Source organism: Sorghum bicolor, chromosome 7 (assembly GCF_000003195.3).
Source record: "Sorghum bicolor cultivar BTx623 chromosome 7, Sorghum_bicolor_NCBIv3, whole genome shotgun sequence".
In the NCBI taxonomy this organism is placed as follows: Eukaryota; Viridiplantae; Streptophyta; class Magnoliopsida; order Poales; family Poaceae; genus Sorghum; species Sorghum bicolor.
In genome coordinates, this window is record NC_012876.2 from 52,284,740 (window position 1) to 52,304,485 (window position 19,746).

General features: G+C 44.0%; 2 protein-coding genes across 10 annotated transcripts; one reads left to right on the plus strand and one right to left on the minus strand.

Moving 5' to 3' along the window:
• LOC8070040 lies at positions 664-9,435 on the plus strand. Of its 9 annotated transcripts, none has more exons than XM_021465412.1 (12): positions 664-1,101; positions 1,217-1,293; positions 1,420-1,509; positions 1,611-1,691; positions 2,817-2,917; positions 3,042-3,137; positions 3,247-3,302; positions 3,488-3,568; positions 3,675-3,769; positions 3,934-4,033; positions 4,409-5,328; positions 5,468-9,435. In XM_021465412.1, the coding sequence occupies exon 12, from the start codon at positions 5,489-5,491 to the stop codon at positions 9,269-9,271; it is 3,783 nt and encodes a 1,260-aa protein (XP_021321087.1). In that variant the 5' UTR covers positions 664-1,101; positions 1,217-1,293; positions 1,420-1,509; positions 1,611-1,691; positions 2,817-2,917; positions 3,042-3,137; positions 3,247-3,302; positions 3,488-3,568; positions 3,675-3,769; positions 3,934-4,033; positions 4,409-5,328; positions 5,468-5,488; the 3' UTR covers positions 9,272-9,435. The 9 variants fall into 9 exon arrangements, with proteins under 9 accessions (XP_021321087.1, XP_021321091.1, XP_021321086.1 ...); XM_021465416.1 differs by having other exon boundaries at positions 2,835-2,917; XM_021465411.1 differs by having other exon boundaries at positions 664-933; positions 1,026-1,101; positions 3,247-3,568.
• Positions 13,593-17,871, minus strand: LOC8070041 (histone-lysine N-methyltransferase, H3 lysine-9 specific SUVH5). The gene is made up of 4 exons (XM_002445414.2): positions 17,550-17,871; positions 15,732-15,770; positions 14,352-15,630; positions 13,593-14,157 (listed from the first exon to the last, which is right to left on the minus strand). Exons 1-4 carry the CDS (start codon positions 17,869-17,871, stop codon positions 13,593-13,595), a joined length of 2,205 nt encoding a protein of 734 aa, XP_002445459.2.

Sequence of the window (19,746 nt, forward strand, 5' to 3'; positions counted from 1 at the left end):
TTAATTCTCACTCAAGTCAAACCTTTATATCTCTGTTCAAAAAGCCATTCCATGAATGTCCCGCGTCTACAACATGCTCTTGAATTTTCACTCTCGTGTTTTTTTTAACATGGAGTAGCTTACTATAAATTTTTTCTTGCCTGAAATCAACCGATTAAACAGAAATGGTGTACTATCATGTACTCCCTCCATTCCAAATTGTAAGTCATTCCAAAAATCTTAGAGAGTCAAACTTTTCTAAGTTTGACCAAATTTATATGATAAAATAATTATTATTATGATACCAACTAAGTATCATTAGATTCTTCCTTAATTATATTTTCATAATATACTCATTTTACGTTACAAATTTTAGTATTTTTCTTTATAAATTTGGTCAAACATGAAAATGCTTTAACTCTCTAAGACCAAGATGAGATGGAGCAGTGTTCACTCCTACAAATTGGAACGCGGCGCCGTGCGTTCAGGCTGTCCACGTCTGCAGAAATGTTTTGCACCGTTTGATCTGGGCTTCTACGGTGAGATTTAGGCCACTCCCCTGTTTACACTACTCTAGAAACCTCCTCCCGTTCCGTACGGTGCCCAGCCAGTAGGGGACGCCCACCGTCGTACTGACTCCTCCGATTTCCGATTAAAAAAACAGGCTGCCACTGACTCCTCCGATTTCCAATTAAAAAAACAGGCTGCCAGAAAAGGGGAACGCGAACGGCCACTCTCCTCTGCCCGTGCTTTCCTGCCAGTCACCTCCTCCTCCTCCGTCGCCGTCTGCCTTTCTCCGTCGCCGTGCTTCCCGTGCCGACCGCGCGCTGCTCTGCGAACAGTCCCTTCCATGTCGTCGCCTCGCTGCTGCGCTTCAGTGTGGCTGCATTTGCCATTGTGTCGCTAAAACCCTAGCTGTGTGCCTGCGTCGGCGCCGGCGGCCTAGGCCAGCAGGTCAGGGGCCTCCGGGTCTGCTTCGGGGGTTACGGCGCCGCGTTGCTCCCTGCTACCTTGCCTTCATCTCCCATTTACTGTCGCTTTCGCAGCACTGTTCTTCCTCCTCCTCCTCACATCGGCCTCGCCCTCTTCTACTCCGTCTGCTATTTCCATACGTCAGATTTGGTAAGTTTCCTTCTATGTGTTTGAGGCTGCCCTACCTGTATGATTACTCACAAATTTTCACAGGAACCGCTCTTCCTTCATCTCATTCTGCTTTACTGATTTTCATATTTTCCAGGTTCACTCTTACTACTGACGAAGCTTCAGAGGGCCGCTGTATGGGATAAGTGAACGTGCTGTTACTCTGCTTGCGAGGTGATCCGTTATTTTCCGATGCATGCTGATTTGATGCATGCTATGCCATTTTAGTTAATTCTTACAAAAAGAGGAACAAAAACTCAAGGATGTTGCTTAGTACTTTGCCTGTTGAAATCTGTGCAGTGGCGTCCCTGGATCTGGGTTGCAGCCATTCAGCTTCTTCAGTGCGCCGCTTTATGGGATAAGTGAAAGTGTTGTTACTCTTCTTGCGAGGTGATCCGTTATTTTCCGATGCATTTTAGTTAATTCTTACAAAAAGAGGAAGAAAAACTCAAGGATGTGGCTTAGTACTTTGGCTGTTGATATCTGTGCAGTGGCGTCATTGGGTCTAGGTTGTAGCCATTCAGCTTGTTTGCCGCTACCTGTTTCTCGGGTGCCATACGCATCAGCCTGAGGTCAGTTCTTGAGCCTACATGTCCTTTGTTTCGTATCCTTTACGTTTTAGATCTCAAAGGACTGTCGCCTCACCATATTGTGTGTTTCTTTCTTTTGGTTTCCTTTTCTCCTTGGTTTTGAAAATATATAGACATACAAACAAAGACCAAACAAAATGCTTATAATATATGTTATGTTTTGAAATCCCCAAACATTTTTTCTTGCTACCTGCATCGGAAAGGACCTGCCTTGTCTGACGCTATGTTTGTACTGCGGGTTCCTCTCATGCCTATTCTTCGGCAAGTGTCCTCTTACTGCCGACTTCCATACGTGTCGGCCATTCGTGAGGTCTCAGGAGATAGCATTGACTTATTTGGTATTGAGTTAGAAATGCCGCTGCTTTTGGCTGGAGATAGGCCACGGCGTCTTTTTTTTTGGTAACTCATGATGCTGGACTACCAGAACCTTTTGAAGCCGCCGCTTTACAGGCTTTGCGGTTTTAGCAGACTATTTACCAATTCACGATATCAGACTACAACTCAGAACTGCTAGCCATGTCTGTCCATTTAGTGCATCATGCAATTTCAGCAACAAATAGTGCCACCTAGTTAGCACGAATGGTTCTTGCTGAATCAGAAACTGGGAGGTCTTTTTCAACTGTATGTGCTGCCCAGGATTTGTTACAGCAAGCTAATTATATGGCAAGGTTTATATAGTTATTATTACTGTGCTTAGCTACCATTATATAAGAGATTTGCTCCCGTTTGTATTTTAGCGTGTTTCCTTTCGTTTTCCTTCAATTCCAATCTACTTAAAATGGAAAGAAAAACAAGCAAACAGATTTCTGTCACTTTAGTTGAATTGCTCCATGTCGCTCCGTATCAGAAACATTGATGTATATAGTTTTATATTGTTTCTTCTTTGGCATCAATGTTTGCCGTGGTTGTATATGCTTTTATGTTTGCCGTGGTTGTATATGCCTAAAGCAATCAACTATGCTGTTGGCTTGCCACCACAAATACAGAACACTATTGGCAGAACATATACATTTGCTTGTGGTTTAACTGATGATTCATATCGCTCAATGGAAAGCAGAACCTATTTAGTTGATTCCTGTGTATTTAGACCTAACCAGCAAATTACAGGACCAGTGCCTCCTCTAGCTTTACAGGCTCCACCACAAACAACAACACCAGGCCAACACAGCGGCTCCACATCTATCAGCACAAGGCCACCGCAGTTCAAGGTACACAATAAACAACTCATGTTTAACCTCAGACTTATCTTTAACCATAGCCTATTGCATTTATAGAATGTACAATGATAGCCATTAGTGCCGCTTTCTAAGATTGCAGTGTTCTAATCCACAGGAATCTCGGCAGCGTTCGGATCAGGAACCACAGACCATTAGCCATCAAGTGCTTCATATACAAAATACTCAGACTGCAGCTACCTCTACATGCCAGGTCTACTCCTCTTATTTACCACATTGATGATATTAGAACATTTAATTCATCAAAAAACAAATAAAATGCTTATCGAGTACCACTCCTGACTATTTTTACCTGTTACCAGACACCAACACCAGAACTTAACACGCAGGACCCATCTCCAACAGAAACAATAACTCGGTTTATCTATCTCAGGATTTACAAAACTTATTCGTTGAACTCTCCTCAGCCACAGTCATTTATCTTTAACTAGGCTGACACTTAAATTTACTAACTTAATAATGGCACAGTCAAATAGAAAAACCTCAATTTTTTTGCCTAATAACGTATTCTATATCTATACCTTCTCACGCCTTCTGATACAGAATTACTGAGACCTCTGCTCTACCGTACCTCGTGACAATGTTCGGAAGCGGTTATTTGACAACAAAGCATCTGATAGTCAGGTTACTTTCAGCCTGCCCGATATAAATATATACCAACAACAAAGACATAAACTAACATGCTATTTTGTAAATATTTTTTTGATCATGCCTATTTCATCTTATGCAGCTCGATCCAACCGAAGAAGACCACAACTACAACAGAGTTCAGAATGTTGGGAAAAAACAAAAATCAAGTGTCAGCTCAAGTGCGCCTACAAAAATGTACGTCCATTGAACAAAACACACAAGCATGCACAAAAAAAGGAAGAAAATACCTCATTTATATTTGAATTACGCATTTTACTGGATGAAACTCGATATCACTCACATTTTGGAATATTTAGTTCACTGAATGAAACTACTTATCTAATTTTATGAAAATGCAGTGACACCTCATATGGATCTAAGAGTGTTCCTGATGGCCAAACTACCACTGAAGATAGTGCAAAAACAACCTAAAGATGTGCTCCACACACACATGAAAAGGTAAATAGCACATGCTTTATGTACTACTGCGGAGTATATGATAATAGAAGTCTCGAATTTAATTCATGTATGTAGTATATGGAACCTAAACTAATCGCACCAACCTATTGACAGTATTACACAACCTTAATCATTGAGGCTACTTAGTTAATTATACTGAATGTGCACTCAATAGAGCACGATGAGTAATGAGGGCTGACAACTATGATTTACATAGAGTTGGGCTACAATACTGGCCATTATACTCATAACATATGCTGAGTCTGAAGCAAAACTAGAAATTTTATCTTCACCGCCTTCTAAATGATGCTAAATAATAAATCTACTGAAGTTGTTTACTTCATTCAGTCTATAGCCTATTATGTTCAAGTGCAGGTGCCTCTTCGAGTCACTGCAAATCATGGTTCGTTCGACGCATCAAAAAGACGTTGAAGACAACAAGTAATGCTTTAGCAGGAGCCTGTTCCCTGTAAAATTTTCAGGCTAATGTACTTGCAAGCAAAGTTAGAACCACTAATGCGTATAAGGACTTCAATATTCTATCTGAAGCCAGAAAACTATGTACTTATCAACCTTATACTATGTCATCAGCTTATATGAAGTTTGTTTACCTGCGGACCTAAGTCACTTAAGCCACAGTTGCTACCTCCTCGGACATTATGATATGCATGATTATATATGCGTTGCTGCTGTCTTTAAACAATTGCCACTTCATATAGCTCGATCAACATATATAAATCCAGATTAGTTATCTCAAAACATTGTGGCCGTACTTTCAGAGCGCCCTGTAATAATATTTTCCTAAATGACATCCCATGTACCAAATATAATTCCTCTATGTATCACCTGTGCTAATCTATATACATAAGTGTACTGTCAGCCACAATCCGTAAGAATGTTTACTCGCGCGCACACGGGGCGCGCGTTTTCTACTAGTAAACCAAGAAGGACGGACAACGGTAAGTAAAACTGTCATAAAAAAAAAGGACAGCAAAATTTTCGAAAAAAAAAGGACCGTCTCACGAGACGTAGCAACGCGCCACGTGTCCTAGCATCACGCCCTGGAAGTTTGTCCTCACAAGTCAAGTCAAGTCAAATTCACGCCGCAGCAGGCATCCGCTGGGCGCTGGCTACCGCTCGTGGTCCCTCAGAGCACGAGCCAACCCGGCCGGGCCCCATTCGCGTCTCCTCCTCCTCCTCACGCACTCGTCGACTCGCCCCCCAAAACCCCAACCGCCTCGTCCGGCGTCGGCGTCGCGCTGCTCCTCCTCCACGCCGTCGACGCCGCCGGAGAGGTCAGTGCGCGCTCTCGCGTGCTAGCGACGGTCGTCGTCTCTCGTCTCCCGATTCGGTTTTCTGTGTACTAGTTTTGTTGCTTTTGAATGCTGATTTTGCTCTTGTGGTTTGTGTGTGTGTGCTGGTGGCGACGTACAGGACGATCGGGGGTGAGCGGGCATGGATTCCTACGCGGCGAGGCTCGACGTCGCGCGGCAGCCGAGGCTGCCAGTGCCAGGGCCCGCGGCTGGGCGCGTCGGACGCGCGTGCCCGCCGCAGCGGGCCGACCACCGCGGCCGTCCTCCTGCCTCTCCTCGCGGCTGCGGCGGGGACACGCGACGCGCTGGTGGCCTGCGGGAGCACGGGGTGGTGGCGGCAGCGGTGGCCGCGACCGCCATCGCAGCTGGGTCTGTCGGCGACGACGCTGCGGCTGGGGTTGCCGCCGCCATGGTGGCACGGGAGGAGACGGGAGGCAGCGAGGTGGGGAGTAAGAGGTGCTTGCCGCTGGCGGCCGCGCACCCGCCGCCCAAGCGGAGGGCGGTCTCCGCGAGGAGGAGATTCCCGCCCCAGTGCGGACGTAACGTGGCTGCTCCGCTCGCCACCGCTAACAACGCTTCACGATTTGGAGATGCTGGTGCCGAAGTCTGTTCTGCTGTGTTGGACTTGGAGAAGACGGCTGCTTCTTCTCCCCTCGCCGGTGGCAAAGACGGTGCCCTGTTGGGAGCGGTGTCTCCCGTTTCTGCTGCTACGAGTTTGGTGAAGCAGTTGTGTGCAGTGGACGGTGATGCTCCAATGGCGGACGGTGGTCATCATGGTCCACAGCCAGGTGTGGTCAAATCATCAGAGGCTTTGCGCCGGAGTGGTGGGACTGCCGTAGATGGTTTGTTGGATGGTGGTTCACAAGGGGTTGCTGCTGTGTCCATGGAGGACAGGGGAAAGGGAGCATGGAGTGGTGAATTGGGGAGGAAGGAGTTGGTGCCAGATGCTCACCTGCAAGCAAATCCTAGGATGTCTTTGGACGAACGCAGCTTCCCCCTTGGTTACGGAAAGGATGCAGTATTATCGCTGCTTCTTGCTGGAGGTAGTAGCAAAGTGTGCTTGCCATTGAAATCTAGGCCTACTGATAAGTTGGGTGTGTTGGAGGAAGCGGTGGTGGCTACACATGGCTGTATTTCCTCGGTGCAGGGGCATTACATAAAGATTGTTTCTAATGATGGAACAGTACAGGATTATGAACTGGAGGATGGCGAGATTCCTCCCGAGCTCGTGGTTCAAGAATCTCAAGTTTCTACTGGTGTCGCTCTGCATGAGTCCACAGATTGTAGGCATGGGCCTTCTGTTCCAGAAGTTAATGCTAAGGAAACTTTTGCAATGCAGCCTTGTAATGAGAAGACAGGTGGGGATACATTACAGTGTGGGGAGAAGATATCATCATACCTAGTTGCAAATGATGTCGAGGTGGTCAACAAATCCATCGGGAGTTCAGTCAATGTTGTTGCCGCATCTTTGGCTGAAGATTTGTCCAAACAAAATATGGTGGGCAAGAGGGTATCAGAAAGTGCTATGATGAACATAGTAGATGTTACAGCAGGAGGATGTGGCAATGGTACTACGATGAGATGTGTTACTATGCATGATTCTGCAGCTTGTAGACATGGGGATTCTGTTCCAGAAATTAGTGCTGTGGAAACTTCTGTAATGCAGTCTTCTAATGAGAAAACAGGTGGCAATATATTGCAGTGTGGAGATAAGAAATCATCTTGCTTAGTTACCAAAGATATCGAGGTGATGAACAAATCTATTAGGATTTCATGCACTGCTGTTGCTGGACCTTTGGCAGAAGATTCTTTCAAACAAAATCTGATGGGTAAGAGAGTGTCTGAAAGTGCTAGGATGAACAGGGCATCTGATGATGTTGCAGCAGCAACTTCGGGTAACAGTATTATGATGAGAAGCAAGGTCAGGTTTACACCCCGAAAAGTAATCAAGCTTTCCAAAGTGATTCAGAAATCTACACTGGACACTCGGCATAGACATTGTCCTGAGGACAGGGAGAAGGAGACTGAACTCAGCAGGCGTGGGATCATAAATAAGATTGAGGATACTGATAAGCTTACAAAGGATCGAGTCCTGCAAGCTCCCATGACACAGGAAAAGGAGGCTGCCACAACTAGGGGCTTCTTTGGTCCTAGGAAGAGGGTGAAGGTAAAAGTTCCAGCTCATCTTCAGATGAAGATTGCCTCTACATGTGCATTGGGTTGCAAGGTGAAACTTGATGATAAGGTGGCTTCCAGCTTGGATGATGATGACATATTAAAGGCATTAGTTGTAAATGAAGGAAATCTTGAGCTGTTCCTCAATAGCTACTCAAGTCTTACTTCTGCGAGGTGTCAAATGAAACATGGATCCCAGAATGCAGATGCTAGGAGCAAATTCAAGATGCTGTGTAGAAGGTTTGAATTTGTATGCCGGGCTCTAGTACAAGCTGTGGAGCAGAATTCACTTAAGATTAGAAGAATTGATCTACAAGCTGACAGAGTAATAAGGAAATTACCAGGTTTTACCAAAAGTGGTCCTATTGTTGGACAAGTTCCTGGAGTTCAAGTTGGTGATGAATTTCTATATAGAGTTCAGCTTGCCATTGTTGGTCTACATCTTGCATACCAAGGAGGCATTGACACCACCATCTATAGAAATGGTGAGCGCATTGCAATAAGCATTGTTGCTTCTGGGGGTTACCCAGATGAATTGTCTTCCTCAGGTGAATTGATATACAGTGGTTCTGGTGGGAAGCCTGCTGGTAAGAAAGATCATGAGGATCAGAAGCTTGAGCGTGGGAATCTTGCACTCAAGAATTGCATCAAGACAAAGACTCCAGTGAGGGTCATTTACGGTTTTAAGGCTCAAAATAACAGGGTAGGCAGTCATTCGAGGGCCAGAGAAGTTTCAACATTCACTTATGATGGGCTATATCGAGTGTTGGATTTCTGGATGGATGGTCAACCAGGTTCAAGGGTTTTTAAGTACAAGCTAAAAAAGATACCTGGGCAACCAAAACTTCCAATGCACATGGCCGAAGGGATGAGGAAGTCCAAAACACGTCCAGGCCTGTGCGAGATTGATATATCTCAAGGGAAGGAGGGAATTCCCATCTGTGTCATTAATACAGTTGATACGGAGCGACCTGCACCTTTCCGATACACCACTAGAATTAGATATCCATTCGAGCTTACCAAAAAACGCCATCAGGGTTGTGACTGCACGAATGGATGCTCAGACTCTGTGAGCTGCGCATGTGCTGTGAAGAATGGAGGAGAAATCCCATTTAACTTAAATGGTGCAATTGTCAATGAAAAGCCCCTTATCTTTGAGTGTGGTCCATCTTGTAAATGCCCTCCTTCATGCCAGAACAAGGTTAGTCAGCATGGTTTGAAAATACCGCTGGAAGTATTCAAGACAACCAAAACAGGCTGGGGCGTAAGATCCCTAAGGTCCATTTCTTCTGGCAGCTTCATATGTGAGTATGTTGGTGAGCTTCTGTATGGCAATGAAGCTGACGAGAGAAGGAACAGCAATTTCTTGTTTGATATAGGCCTTAACCATGGTGATGAGAATTTTTGCAATGGGTTGTTATCAGACGTTTCAGATATGAAGTCTTCTAGCTCTTCCTCGCAGATCCTGGGAGATGTAGGCTTCACAATAGACTCTGCTGAGTGTGGAAATATTGGAAGATTCATCAACCACAGCTGTTCACCTAATCTTTACGCACAAAATGTTCTTTGGGACCATGATGATTTAAGGATTCCCCATATTATGTTCTTTGCTGCGGAGACAATTCCACCACTGCAGGAGCTGACTTATGACTATAACTATGAAATAGATCATGTTGAAGATGTGAATGGAAGAATAAAATTCAAAGTTTGTCAGTGTGGTTCTTCTGGATGCTCTGGAAGGCTCTACTAAGGCATGGCAAATGTAGTTTTCTGAAAACATTGTTTACTTGTATACTTCACCATTAGTCTAAGTTGATATGTAGATAATATGAGATGTTACTGCCAGAAAGTTTGATGACATGTAGATAACATGAGATATTACTGCTCGTAGAGAAAATTACTAGTTATGCTCAATTTTCATCTTGATGTATTTAAGTGGTATTGTATGCTATTCAGTGCAAACTATGGCATTTTTTTTCGAGAACATGCGCTGCATGTATTTCATTAAGCGAGGGTTAAGAGTTTTTACAACAAAAGCCCAAGACAGTAAACCACAGATTACCGTCACAGAACAAAGCCAGACCAAAGCAAGTTACACAGCAAGAGACAAAGAAAAGACTACTGAACTACTTGCCCGAGGCCAGCAACGCCCCGAGCGCCCTGAAACCGGCAGCCACGCCCCGAGCGCCCTGAAACCGGCAGCCACCCAGAGTGCTGCTTCGTCAAGGATAGCTTGCAGAAGAACAGCCGGCTGTCGAGAAGAACAGCCGGCTGTCGAGACGATCTTTTAAAGGTTCTCGCATTGCGTTCCTTCCAGAGATTCCAACCGACAACGAAGAAAAGAGAGTCGAAGCCTCGACAGATTTGCTTAGGAAGCCTTTTCCTTGAATCGGTCCACCACGCCATAACGTCTTGTTCTTGTACTGTGATTAGTGATTATGTGGTGCAGGTGGAACCTTCTTAGGCAAGAGGACCAAACCTGGCGGCTGAATACACAGCCCAAAACAATATGATCTAAAGTCTCAGGCGACTGATCACAAAAGATGCAGAGGTTGTCCTCTTGAAGCCCATGGCGCCACCTCCTATCCGCTGTCCAGCACTTCTTGTGCAAAGCCAGCCAGAAGAACAACTTAACTTTAGGTGGTGCCGAAGTTTTCCAGATTTGGCGGGCTCCCAGAGGTGTAGAACACCCCAAGAACATTGCACCATATGCGGATGCAGCAGAGTACTGCTGTGATGCAGCAAACCTCCAGGTGAAAGTTTCCGGCGTCCCAGGGGAGAGGTGGACTTGTTCAATTGCACGACACAGGCCGATTGATAGATATGTCTATTAGGAAAGTGTATATTAGGCAAGGCTATATTTAGTATGATTAGCACCTGCCATTGTATTGCATTAGGAAAGTGTATATTAGGCAAGGCTATATTTAGTATGATTAGCACCTGCCATGTATTGCATGTAACCTGCCATTGTATTGGCTATATATATCAATGTCACCCCCCACGTTGGGTAAGAGGTGTTCTCCTAATCTTTCTATCATTCTACATGGTATCAGCCGCAATCAATTGATCCCTGATCCGACCTTCTGCTTCTGATCCGACCTTCTGCTTCCGCTCCTCCTCCCCTCCACCTCTCCCAGCAGCCATGCCTGGCGACGACGACGCAGCCGCTGCTGCTGCCGCACCGATGAAGTCCGTGAGCAATCTTACAGTGCGCTCGCCTGTTATATGATGCACCCAGGCTTGATTATTGAGCCCCACTTTCTCTTGGTCACTGCTTCAAAGACAACTGGGGCAATGATCCTGATGCTTGCCCCTCGAATCCAACTGTCTGTCCAGAAGAAAATGGATTCGCCGTTTCCTAGGACGGCGGTAGTTGCTGCGTTGAAGAAAGCCATGACGTCCCCATTTTCCTGGTCAGGCAAATCCGCCCATGGCCGTCCCTAATCGACCCGACGCAACCGTGGCCAACGTAGCCTCAGCGCCAACCCGGTCCGGCGAAGATCGGTGACCCCAAGCCCCCCCAAGGCTCGCGGTCTGCAGCAGATCGGCCAAGCGACCTTGCAGTGCCCCACGGAGGCAGAAGCCGTTCCTGACCAGATGAAACCGCAGCGAAGCTTGTCGATGCTTTCGATTGCCGAGGTAGACAGGCAAAGGGCAATGGACAAGTGCACTAGGATTGCAGATAAGGTACTCCTGACCGTGCAGTTCTGCCTGCTATGTTGAGCAGATTTCCTTTCCAGAGGGGGAGCATAGCAGCCACGACGTCGATCAAAGGCTGCTCGTCACATTTCTTAAGCTTGAACAAGGACAAAGGGACACCTAGGTAACGGCAAGGGAAGTCTTGTATCTTACACTGAAGCAACTGCTGAAGCCTTTCGAGTTCATCAGTCCCACAGTGGATTGGAGTTGCGATACTTTTGTCCATGTTAGAGAACAGGCCCGAGGCCTCACCAAATAGCTGCAGCGCTGTGCTGAGTACAGTTAAATCTTCTTCCGATGGGGAAACAAAGAGGACTAGGTCATCTGCATAGAGGCTCACTCGCTGCACCCTTCCAGCAATCCCAAGTTGTGCAAGGAGACCTTCGGCGTCTAGCCACTAGAGCATACGGTTGAGGACTTCCATTACGAACACAAATAGCATCGGGGAAAGGGGGTCTCCCTGGCGGAGTCCTCGCGCGTGGCACACTCTTCTCCCTGGAACGCCATTTAGCAGAATCTTGGTACTAGTTGTCGCTAGTATTGCTGATATGCAGTCTGTCCATCTTCTCCCGAAGCCCATGTGTTGCAATAATTCAAGCAGGAAGGTCCATGCTACGGAATCGAAGGCCTTTTCAATGTTGATTTTGAGTAGGACACTGGGTACATGGCTCTTGTGCAGCGCCTTACAAGATAATCTGACTGCTCTAAAGTTGTCGTGTATGCATCTCCCCTTGATAAACGCACTTTGATTGCGGCATACCAGTCTATCGAGCACAACCGCTAGGCGATTTGCCAAGCACTTGGTAATCAGTTTGCTGACACTGTGGATCAGACTTATAGGGCGATAGTCCCTGATGTCCACCGGCTGCGGCTTCTTTTTGAGCAAAATCATGTGAGCGACGTTGAGGTGCTGCAGGCTCCTGCAGTCCAGCACCCAGAAGGCGTTGAAGGCGTTCATGAGGTCCCCTTTGATGATGTCCCAAGCCTTCTTGTAGAAAATTCCAGTGGACCCGTCAGGTCCCGGTGCCTTGTCTGCAGGCAAGTCCATGACCACAGCCCGGACTTCTTCTTCAGTAAACATGGTTTCCAATTCACTCAGGTCAGCCACTGGGACGCCAATTACCTCCAAATTTATCCTCCTGGTCCTCACAAAGTTTGAACCGAGGATGAGGTTGTACTGCTCAAACAATGCCTGGGCCATTGCTTCATCTGTCACAAACTGCGCCCCCTCCACTGACAGGGAGTCAATCCTAGACTTCCTCTTTCTGTGGCAGGCCTGAAGGTTGAAAAATCTTGTGCAAACTATGGCATGATTCTATATGCTGTTGTTTGTTATAAAAAATTATGCCTGTTCGACCATTGTTGAATGAAATTGGCATGAGCTGTGAGCCTGTGAATATTCCCTTTGACTGTGGAGGACTGAGGTTCATTTGGAGGACCATATGCCTCACATGATCGAACTTTTGCTTTTATCAGTAGCAGTCATTTTGTCTCGACTATGCTAGCAATGAACCAAGATTACAATCATGCAGGGCAAGGTTTATGCCGTACAATCAAAGAGTGGGATGTAGTTCTTTGGAAGTCTTGATGAGTGGCCACTCATATGAAGTACTTAAATAACCTAGCGGATCTGCAACAGCTTCTGTCTTGTCAGGCATTTTTGTTGAGCTAAGGTAGTTATTCAATTCAATAAGCATCTCTCTCCTGTTTGAGTGACTTGCAAATATACCTATTGCTGCTTTGCTGCTAAGAATATTACCTAGTTAAGCTACACAATGTTTGATTTGCAATTCCTTTGAATACTATGCCATTCACTGGAGCATTTCCTAGTTAAGCTACATTATGTTGTTCACTGGAGTATTTCCCAGTTAAATGACACAACCTTTTGGGGCTCACCAAATTGTTCTTCCGAGAAATTCTATGCCATCCTTTTTTAGTACAATCAGTCCACCAACACCCTTCTCTTGGATATGGAAATCTAAATGTTGTAAGAAAACAAAGGTCTTCTCTTGGTTACTTTTCATGAATAGACTCAATACAATATGAGTACAAGGCATTGGAGCAGAGAAAAGGGTCCAGAGGGCACTGGATTGGATACTGGCAGAGAAGCTGGCCGCCGTCAGGAACACAAGAGGACCTGTAACAAAAGGAAGGGAGAGGGGTGCAACAAGGCAAATGCGACTCGCATGCTCGAAACATGTACCCTACAGGATCGATAGCAATTCTTCAAATCAGATAACAATTTAAACATTCTATGACCTGTTCTGTGAAAAAAAATGTACAACATGAACTGAAGAATGAAATGGTACAGTGATGGCAAGGCAGAAGTGCGCATCACATAGAGGCTAGAGCTAATAGCAGTCAGTAATGTCTCAGTAGAGCCTGCCCCTGCAAGCCGAGGCACCACAATAGCAATGTTTAACCTTCTCGTTACCATTCTCGTCATGGACTGAGCCTACCTTATAATTGTAATGGTAGGTCAGCTCCTGCAGTGGTGGGATATTCTCAACAGCAAAAAGCATAATATGTGGCATCTTCATGTTACCATGGTCCCAGAGAACATTTTGGGCATATAGGTTTGGTGAACAGCTATGGTTGATAAATCTTCCCACGTTGCTGCACTCAGCTCCATCTATTGTGAAGCCTTTCATTGTCCCGGAGGACGAGGTAGAAGACTGTACATCAACCACTGGTGGAATCCCCTCCCAAAGTTCTTCATCATAGTAGTTTCTACCAATATCAAATAGATATTCGTCATTCTGTCTATTTTCAGCTTCTTCACCCTTCAAGAGCTCACCAGTATACTCGCATATGAAACTGCCCGAAGATATAGAACTGAGAGATCTTACACCCCAACCTGTCTTGCCTGTCTTGAATATTTCAAGTGGAATTTTGACACCATGCTGACTCACCCTATTGTAGCAAGTTGGCGGGCACCTGAAAGTAAAGTTGGCGGGCAACCGTAAGCCTTAATGTAACATACATAGAAGTTCCAACAGAATAGGAATATTTTTTCTGGTTTGAAATTTAAATACGGTAACTTCAAAAACACAGTAGAACTAAATAACGACAAATAATTATTTTCAGGTTAACAGTTATTTGGAATACATAAAGATTTTGCACAGCCATACCTGCACCATGGACCACACTCATATATGAGACGCTTGGCCTTGACAATAGCATTATCGCAATTGAACGGGATTTCCCCTCCATTCTTCCATGCACAAGAACATCTAATAGTGTCTGAGCAGTGGTTTGTGCAGTTGCAACCATTTTGAGGTACAATTTCACACCAAGTTGGATATGTGAGTTTCGTGATGTATTTAAGTGGTGCTAGCCTCATGTCATCAACTGTGTTGATGACACATATGGGTATCCTCTCGCTTCCTTGAGATATATCAGGCAAACAAAGCCCTTCACGACTTTTAGACTTCCTAATTGCCTTGACCACATGTAGGGTTAATTTTGGTTGCCCTGCAATCCTCCATAACTTGTACTTGAAGACCATCCCTCCTTTTGGGCCTTCTCGCCAACATTCCACCACCTCATACAATCCATCATATGTAAATGTCGAAGTTTCCTTACCAAATTCACTTCTGTTTTGACCTTTGAACCCATGAATCACTCGAACCGGGGTCTTGGTCTCAATGCAATTCTTCAAGGCAAGATTACCCCACTCAAGCTTTTGATCGTCTCCATCTTTATTACCCCCAGCCTTCCCTCCAGAGCCTGTGTATATTAGTTCACCTGAGCTCGACAATTCATCACGATAGCCTCCGGAGGCAACGACACTTATAGCAATGGGAACACCATTCACCTTAGAAGTGTCAATACCTCCTTGATGCAGGCGATGCAGACCAACTATTGCTAACTCAATTCTATAATAAAATTCATCGCCAACTTCAACACCAGGAATATTTCCCACAATGGCCCCAAGCTTTGCATAGATAGGGTCTTTCTTTACTATTTTAGCTGCTTCAAGGTAAATCCGTCCAACTATGGGATTACCTTGTACCTCAACTTGTGTAAGCTTTTGGCAAGTCACCCGGTACAACTGGAGCAGCTTCCTAACTTTGCTTCGAGCATCTATATGGTCCCCAGGTTGTTTGTGGTGTGACCCAGAAGGAACAGATGGCTGCGAACTTCCATCAAGTCTATTTTGCATCTTATCATCCACCACTGCTCGTGGTACCTTTTTCCCTTCACGTGTTGAGCGTTTCCCCTTAATCTTCCAACCAGAAACACTCCTCTGCAAGCTTCCTTCAAGTCTATTTTTCATCTGATCAATCACCACTGCTTTTGCTACCTGTTTCACTTTACGTTGTGAGCGTTTCCCCTTCACCTTCCAATTGGAGACACTTAGTGCAGCTTTTGCAACAACATTTCGCTGGTTACCATCTTGTTTGGTACCTAAAGAATCATCTCAAACTTGGACCCTACTCTGAGCCTTGTTTTGTCCTTCATCCACCATTCTCTTGCATTCCATTGAAATTTTCATCATGATGGATTACCTGTATTTAGATGGTGAGAGTTGAGACTGTGAGATACAGCTGCAGATTAAAATTTGTGCAAATCAACTTAACTTTGTGTGGTTTTGCAAAACAAAAAACAAGATACAATGCCTCATCATGGTTCGTTTTGCTTTGCATGAAGCAGGTTTCCAAATTGATGTATGCCATGTGATATATGCCATGATGTATGCCTCATCATGTGAAGCAGGTTACAATTACCTGTGGTTTTGCTTTTCTACCATGTGATATATGCCATCATCTAGAAATTATCCTTACAACAACAACAACAACAACAACAACAACAACAACAAAGCCTTTTAGTCTCAAGGAAGTTCGGTAGGCTAGAGTTGAAACCCAACATGAGCCCTAGTCATGGTTCAAGAGACTAGTCTTAAGAATATCAGATATTATTAAAGTTTGTAACTGCCAAGTTTAAGAGACTAGTATTCAGAATACATTATCTTAGAAAAAAGACCAATAGTTTCTTAACAAGCAAGCAACTCTGACAAACAGTTCTTAACTTCTAAGAAACTGGGTATTCAGTATCAAAACTGGTGCAAGTACCTTGCTGATCAGTGCCTTGCTCTTATTGCAAGAACTGATCAGTACCTTGCTGATCAATGCCTTGCTAGTATCTCAGAGTTAGGCAATTTTGTAATGGAAATCAGTTTCTATTAAAAAATAAAAACAGAAGAACTCAGAAACTCAATGGAGTAGCACATGCAAACTGAATCAAATTTCACAAGCATAGTTGCAACGGCAAGGTTTGGTAGACAGGTACTGGACTCACAATTCAGAGCAAAGTATATTTTATGCAAGTGTGTAGCAGGATATAGTACTTGATGCCTGGGAAACACATATGCCATCATTCTAGTGCCATTTCAACACCCTGCAGTTTTGATTTAATTTCACTGAACAGGGACCATATTGGCTGTCAACCAGGAGAAATGTTAGGTGGCTGCCAATTTAAGTAGCTGTTCAAGAAATACAAGGAAATAATCCTCATGGAAGTAAACATTTTCATTGGAAAATAGAGTTTTCACAGCCTCCTTTTTAAAACTTTTCATCCTCAAACGTTGCCTTTTTTTCAATCATGTCCTTATGACATGTTTGTCATTAAGAGGAAGCAAAGATTAACAAGAAACAACTAACTTGGGTAATCCAGAAACACATAAAAAGAGAGAAACAACAGTGAAGAGGAAGAACCCACAACCCCCAAAACCCTACTAGACATAACCTATCAGAAGATAGATCAATGCAAAAGCTGCCTAAGGAGTGGACTAGGTCACGGTGGCAAAGCATCCACCTAGGTCAAAGAACCAGTGACAACGGTAGCAAAGCATCCGCCAAAGAGGACAAAAACAACGACGGCCAAGCATCCGCCTGAGCAAGGTGGCAAAGCATCCACAAGGTAGAGGCCCGCACACACTCAGCAGTAGGTATCTGCCAGAGAGGGGAGCAAGGAAAATGACAAGGTGAGAGGCCCGCACACATTCGGTAGCAGGCTGCCAGAGAGGGGAGCAAGGACAGTGACGACAAAGCATCCATGTGAGACCAAACGATGAATGATGGTGACTAGGCTAAACACTCTATAGGATAGACCTTTGTGAAGAACGTGAAGCACAGACAATGATGTCTTCAAGAAGGGGAATGCCATCCACGGATGCCACCATCGTAGGCCCTTGCCAGCGAGCGAGCGGATGGTAGAATGGAATTTTCGACAACGCCTCGAGGGAAGTAGGTGACACAAGTTGTGACACCATGGCCAACCTAGAGTAGAGGCCAAGCAGGGCTTTCATCGAATTCCAATCGACCCACCTTCATCCAGACCCACGACTGCTGATGAAGCGTGCGTGGCCACATGTGACCGAGACGTCGCGCAGAAGCCCCCCATGGTCGGCGCCTTCACGGCAGATGACCCAGGTGCCTCAGCGACCAGAGCCCCGGAGACAGCGTCAGGCGGAGACCCGCGTCTGGCATGGCAAACCCACAAGGCCTCTGCATGCCTCGTAGCTGGCAGCCCCGCATGGCCCAGCCTCGAGCACAAGGTCCACACGGCCTCCATGGCCAAGCCCCACGCCTGAAGGCCTGCCGTGGTCAATGCCAACAGTAGCTTCACATATCCGATCCGTCTCCGCATGGATCCAGCCCCTAGTTGCACGGATCTAGCAGAAACATGCACAGATCAAGTAGAGAGAGAGAGAGAGGAGAGAAGAACAAGGAAGCCTTTTTGAGCCCCTCCCCCTAGCTACCGCCTGCCACCAACGAGGAGGCGAGGTGCCACGGTGGCCAGCAGCCAAGCCGACACGAGGTGGTGAGGCGCTAGGGGGTGGCCGGTCAAGCGCCCTCGAGTCACCTCCAGGGGAGACGACGCGAGGGGGGCTGAATGGATAGAGGGAGTATTAACTAGCAGCACAATTAACATTGTCTGTAAGTTAAAACTTAGAACCACTTTCAGTGGTCCCTGAGATTAAAGATAATAGTCTATAATGTCAAAAGATAATTAGATAAAATGAAACTTACTCTTCAAATTGTCCAAGTCTAATCCCTACAACTAAAAATTACGGAGAGGACCCGTCTACCGGACCATGGTGAAGCCGTGACTTCTGTCCCCTCCGGTGGTCTTTTTTACTGCCATCCCATCTCTGCACCATAGCTGCCAGCGTATCCCGTGCCCGACAATTGCTTGGACAACAAGATATCCTATCAACCCAGGCCCCACTCACCCGCGCATGCAAATTTTTTAACAAATTAAAAAAAAGTCATAACTCGTAAACCGGAGATCTAAATAAATTCCGATTGGACCATTAAATTTCTTATAATAAATCTTTCAAAACAAGATCACACATAGATATATTTAGATAAAATTTTATTAATGAATATTTATCTTATAAAGGTAAAATATTTTCTTTTATTAAGTAGAGATAATGTTCTAGGTTCAACAAACAATGTTCCGTCTTTGTAAGAAAAATGTTACAGACATAGAAGAATAGTATTTTGGTTTTAGGTTTATGAAACTGATATTACAATATACATAAAAAATACATAAATACATGACATAGATAAAAAATAATAAAATCTAGAGCAAAAGCATAAGGAAAAAAATAAAACACAAAATGGAGAAAAATTTCAAAGAATATCAAAGGGTTACTTTTATAAATATCGTAAATATATTTATATAACATTAACATCACTAAATATATTATATAGAACATCATTAAATACATTATAGAACATCACATATATAATATGTGAACATCACTAAATACGTCATAGAACATCACATGTATATTGAGTGAACATCACAGAAAACATCATAAAATATTGCTAAATACATTATAGAATATTACGTAAACATCACCAAGTAGAACATGGAACATCACATGTATGCTAAGTAAACATCACTAAATATACCATAGAACATCACTAAATATATTATAGAACATCTGTATATATAATATGTGAACATCACTAAATACGTTGTAGAACATTATATGTATACTAAGTGAACACTATAAGAAACATCATAGAACATCACATGTATATTATATGAACATGACATAACACAACATAGAACGCTAAATATATACTACGTAAACATCACATATATATATAGAAAATAAAAAAGAAAAAAAATAAAATTACTAAATATTTAATTAGAGTAAAACAACAAAGAATGAAAATATACAAACAAATATGATTAACAAAAAATAAAAAGTGCATAGAGAAAATAAAATAAATGAATAATTCAAATAAGGATAAAAAAGAAGATTAAAAGGAAATAAATATAAAATAAGAATGAATAAACATAGAAAACTTAAAAAGGAAAAAAAGAAAACAAATAGAAGCAAGGAAGAACAATAAAAAATAAAACTAAAAGAAAAAGAAATTAAAAGGTAAAATTAAAACAAGAAAAGAATAAGGAAAGGGCATGAAATAAAATAAAATAAAAAAATGAAAACTGAAAAGAAAAGAAAAAGAAAAATATAGAAAGAAAAAATGAAATAACAATGAA

Bases quoted from the DNA above. Each gene is read 5' to 3' on its own strand.
- LOC8070040 (XM_021465409.1), top strand. From the start codon at position 5,489: ATGGATTCCTACGCGGCGAGGCTCGACGTCGCGCGGCAGCCGAGGCTG.
- LOC8070041 (XM_002445414.2), bottom strand. From the start codon at position 17,871: ATGCGGAGACGGATCGGATATGTGAAGCTACTGTTGGCATTGACCACG. The intron at 15,771-17,549 runs GTGGGTCGATTG...TTTAATCTGCAG, and splicing joins AGTCGTGGGTCTGGATGAAG to CTGTATCTCACAGTCTCAAC. The intron at 14,158-14,351 runs GTATGGCTGTGC...CTTTACTTTCAG, and splicing joins GAGTGTGGTCCATGGTGCAG to GTGCCCGCCAACTTGCTACA.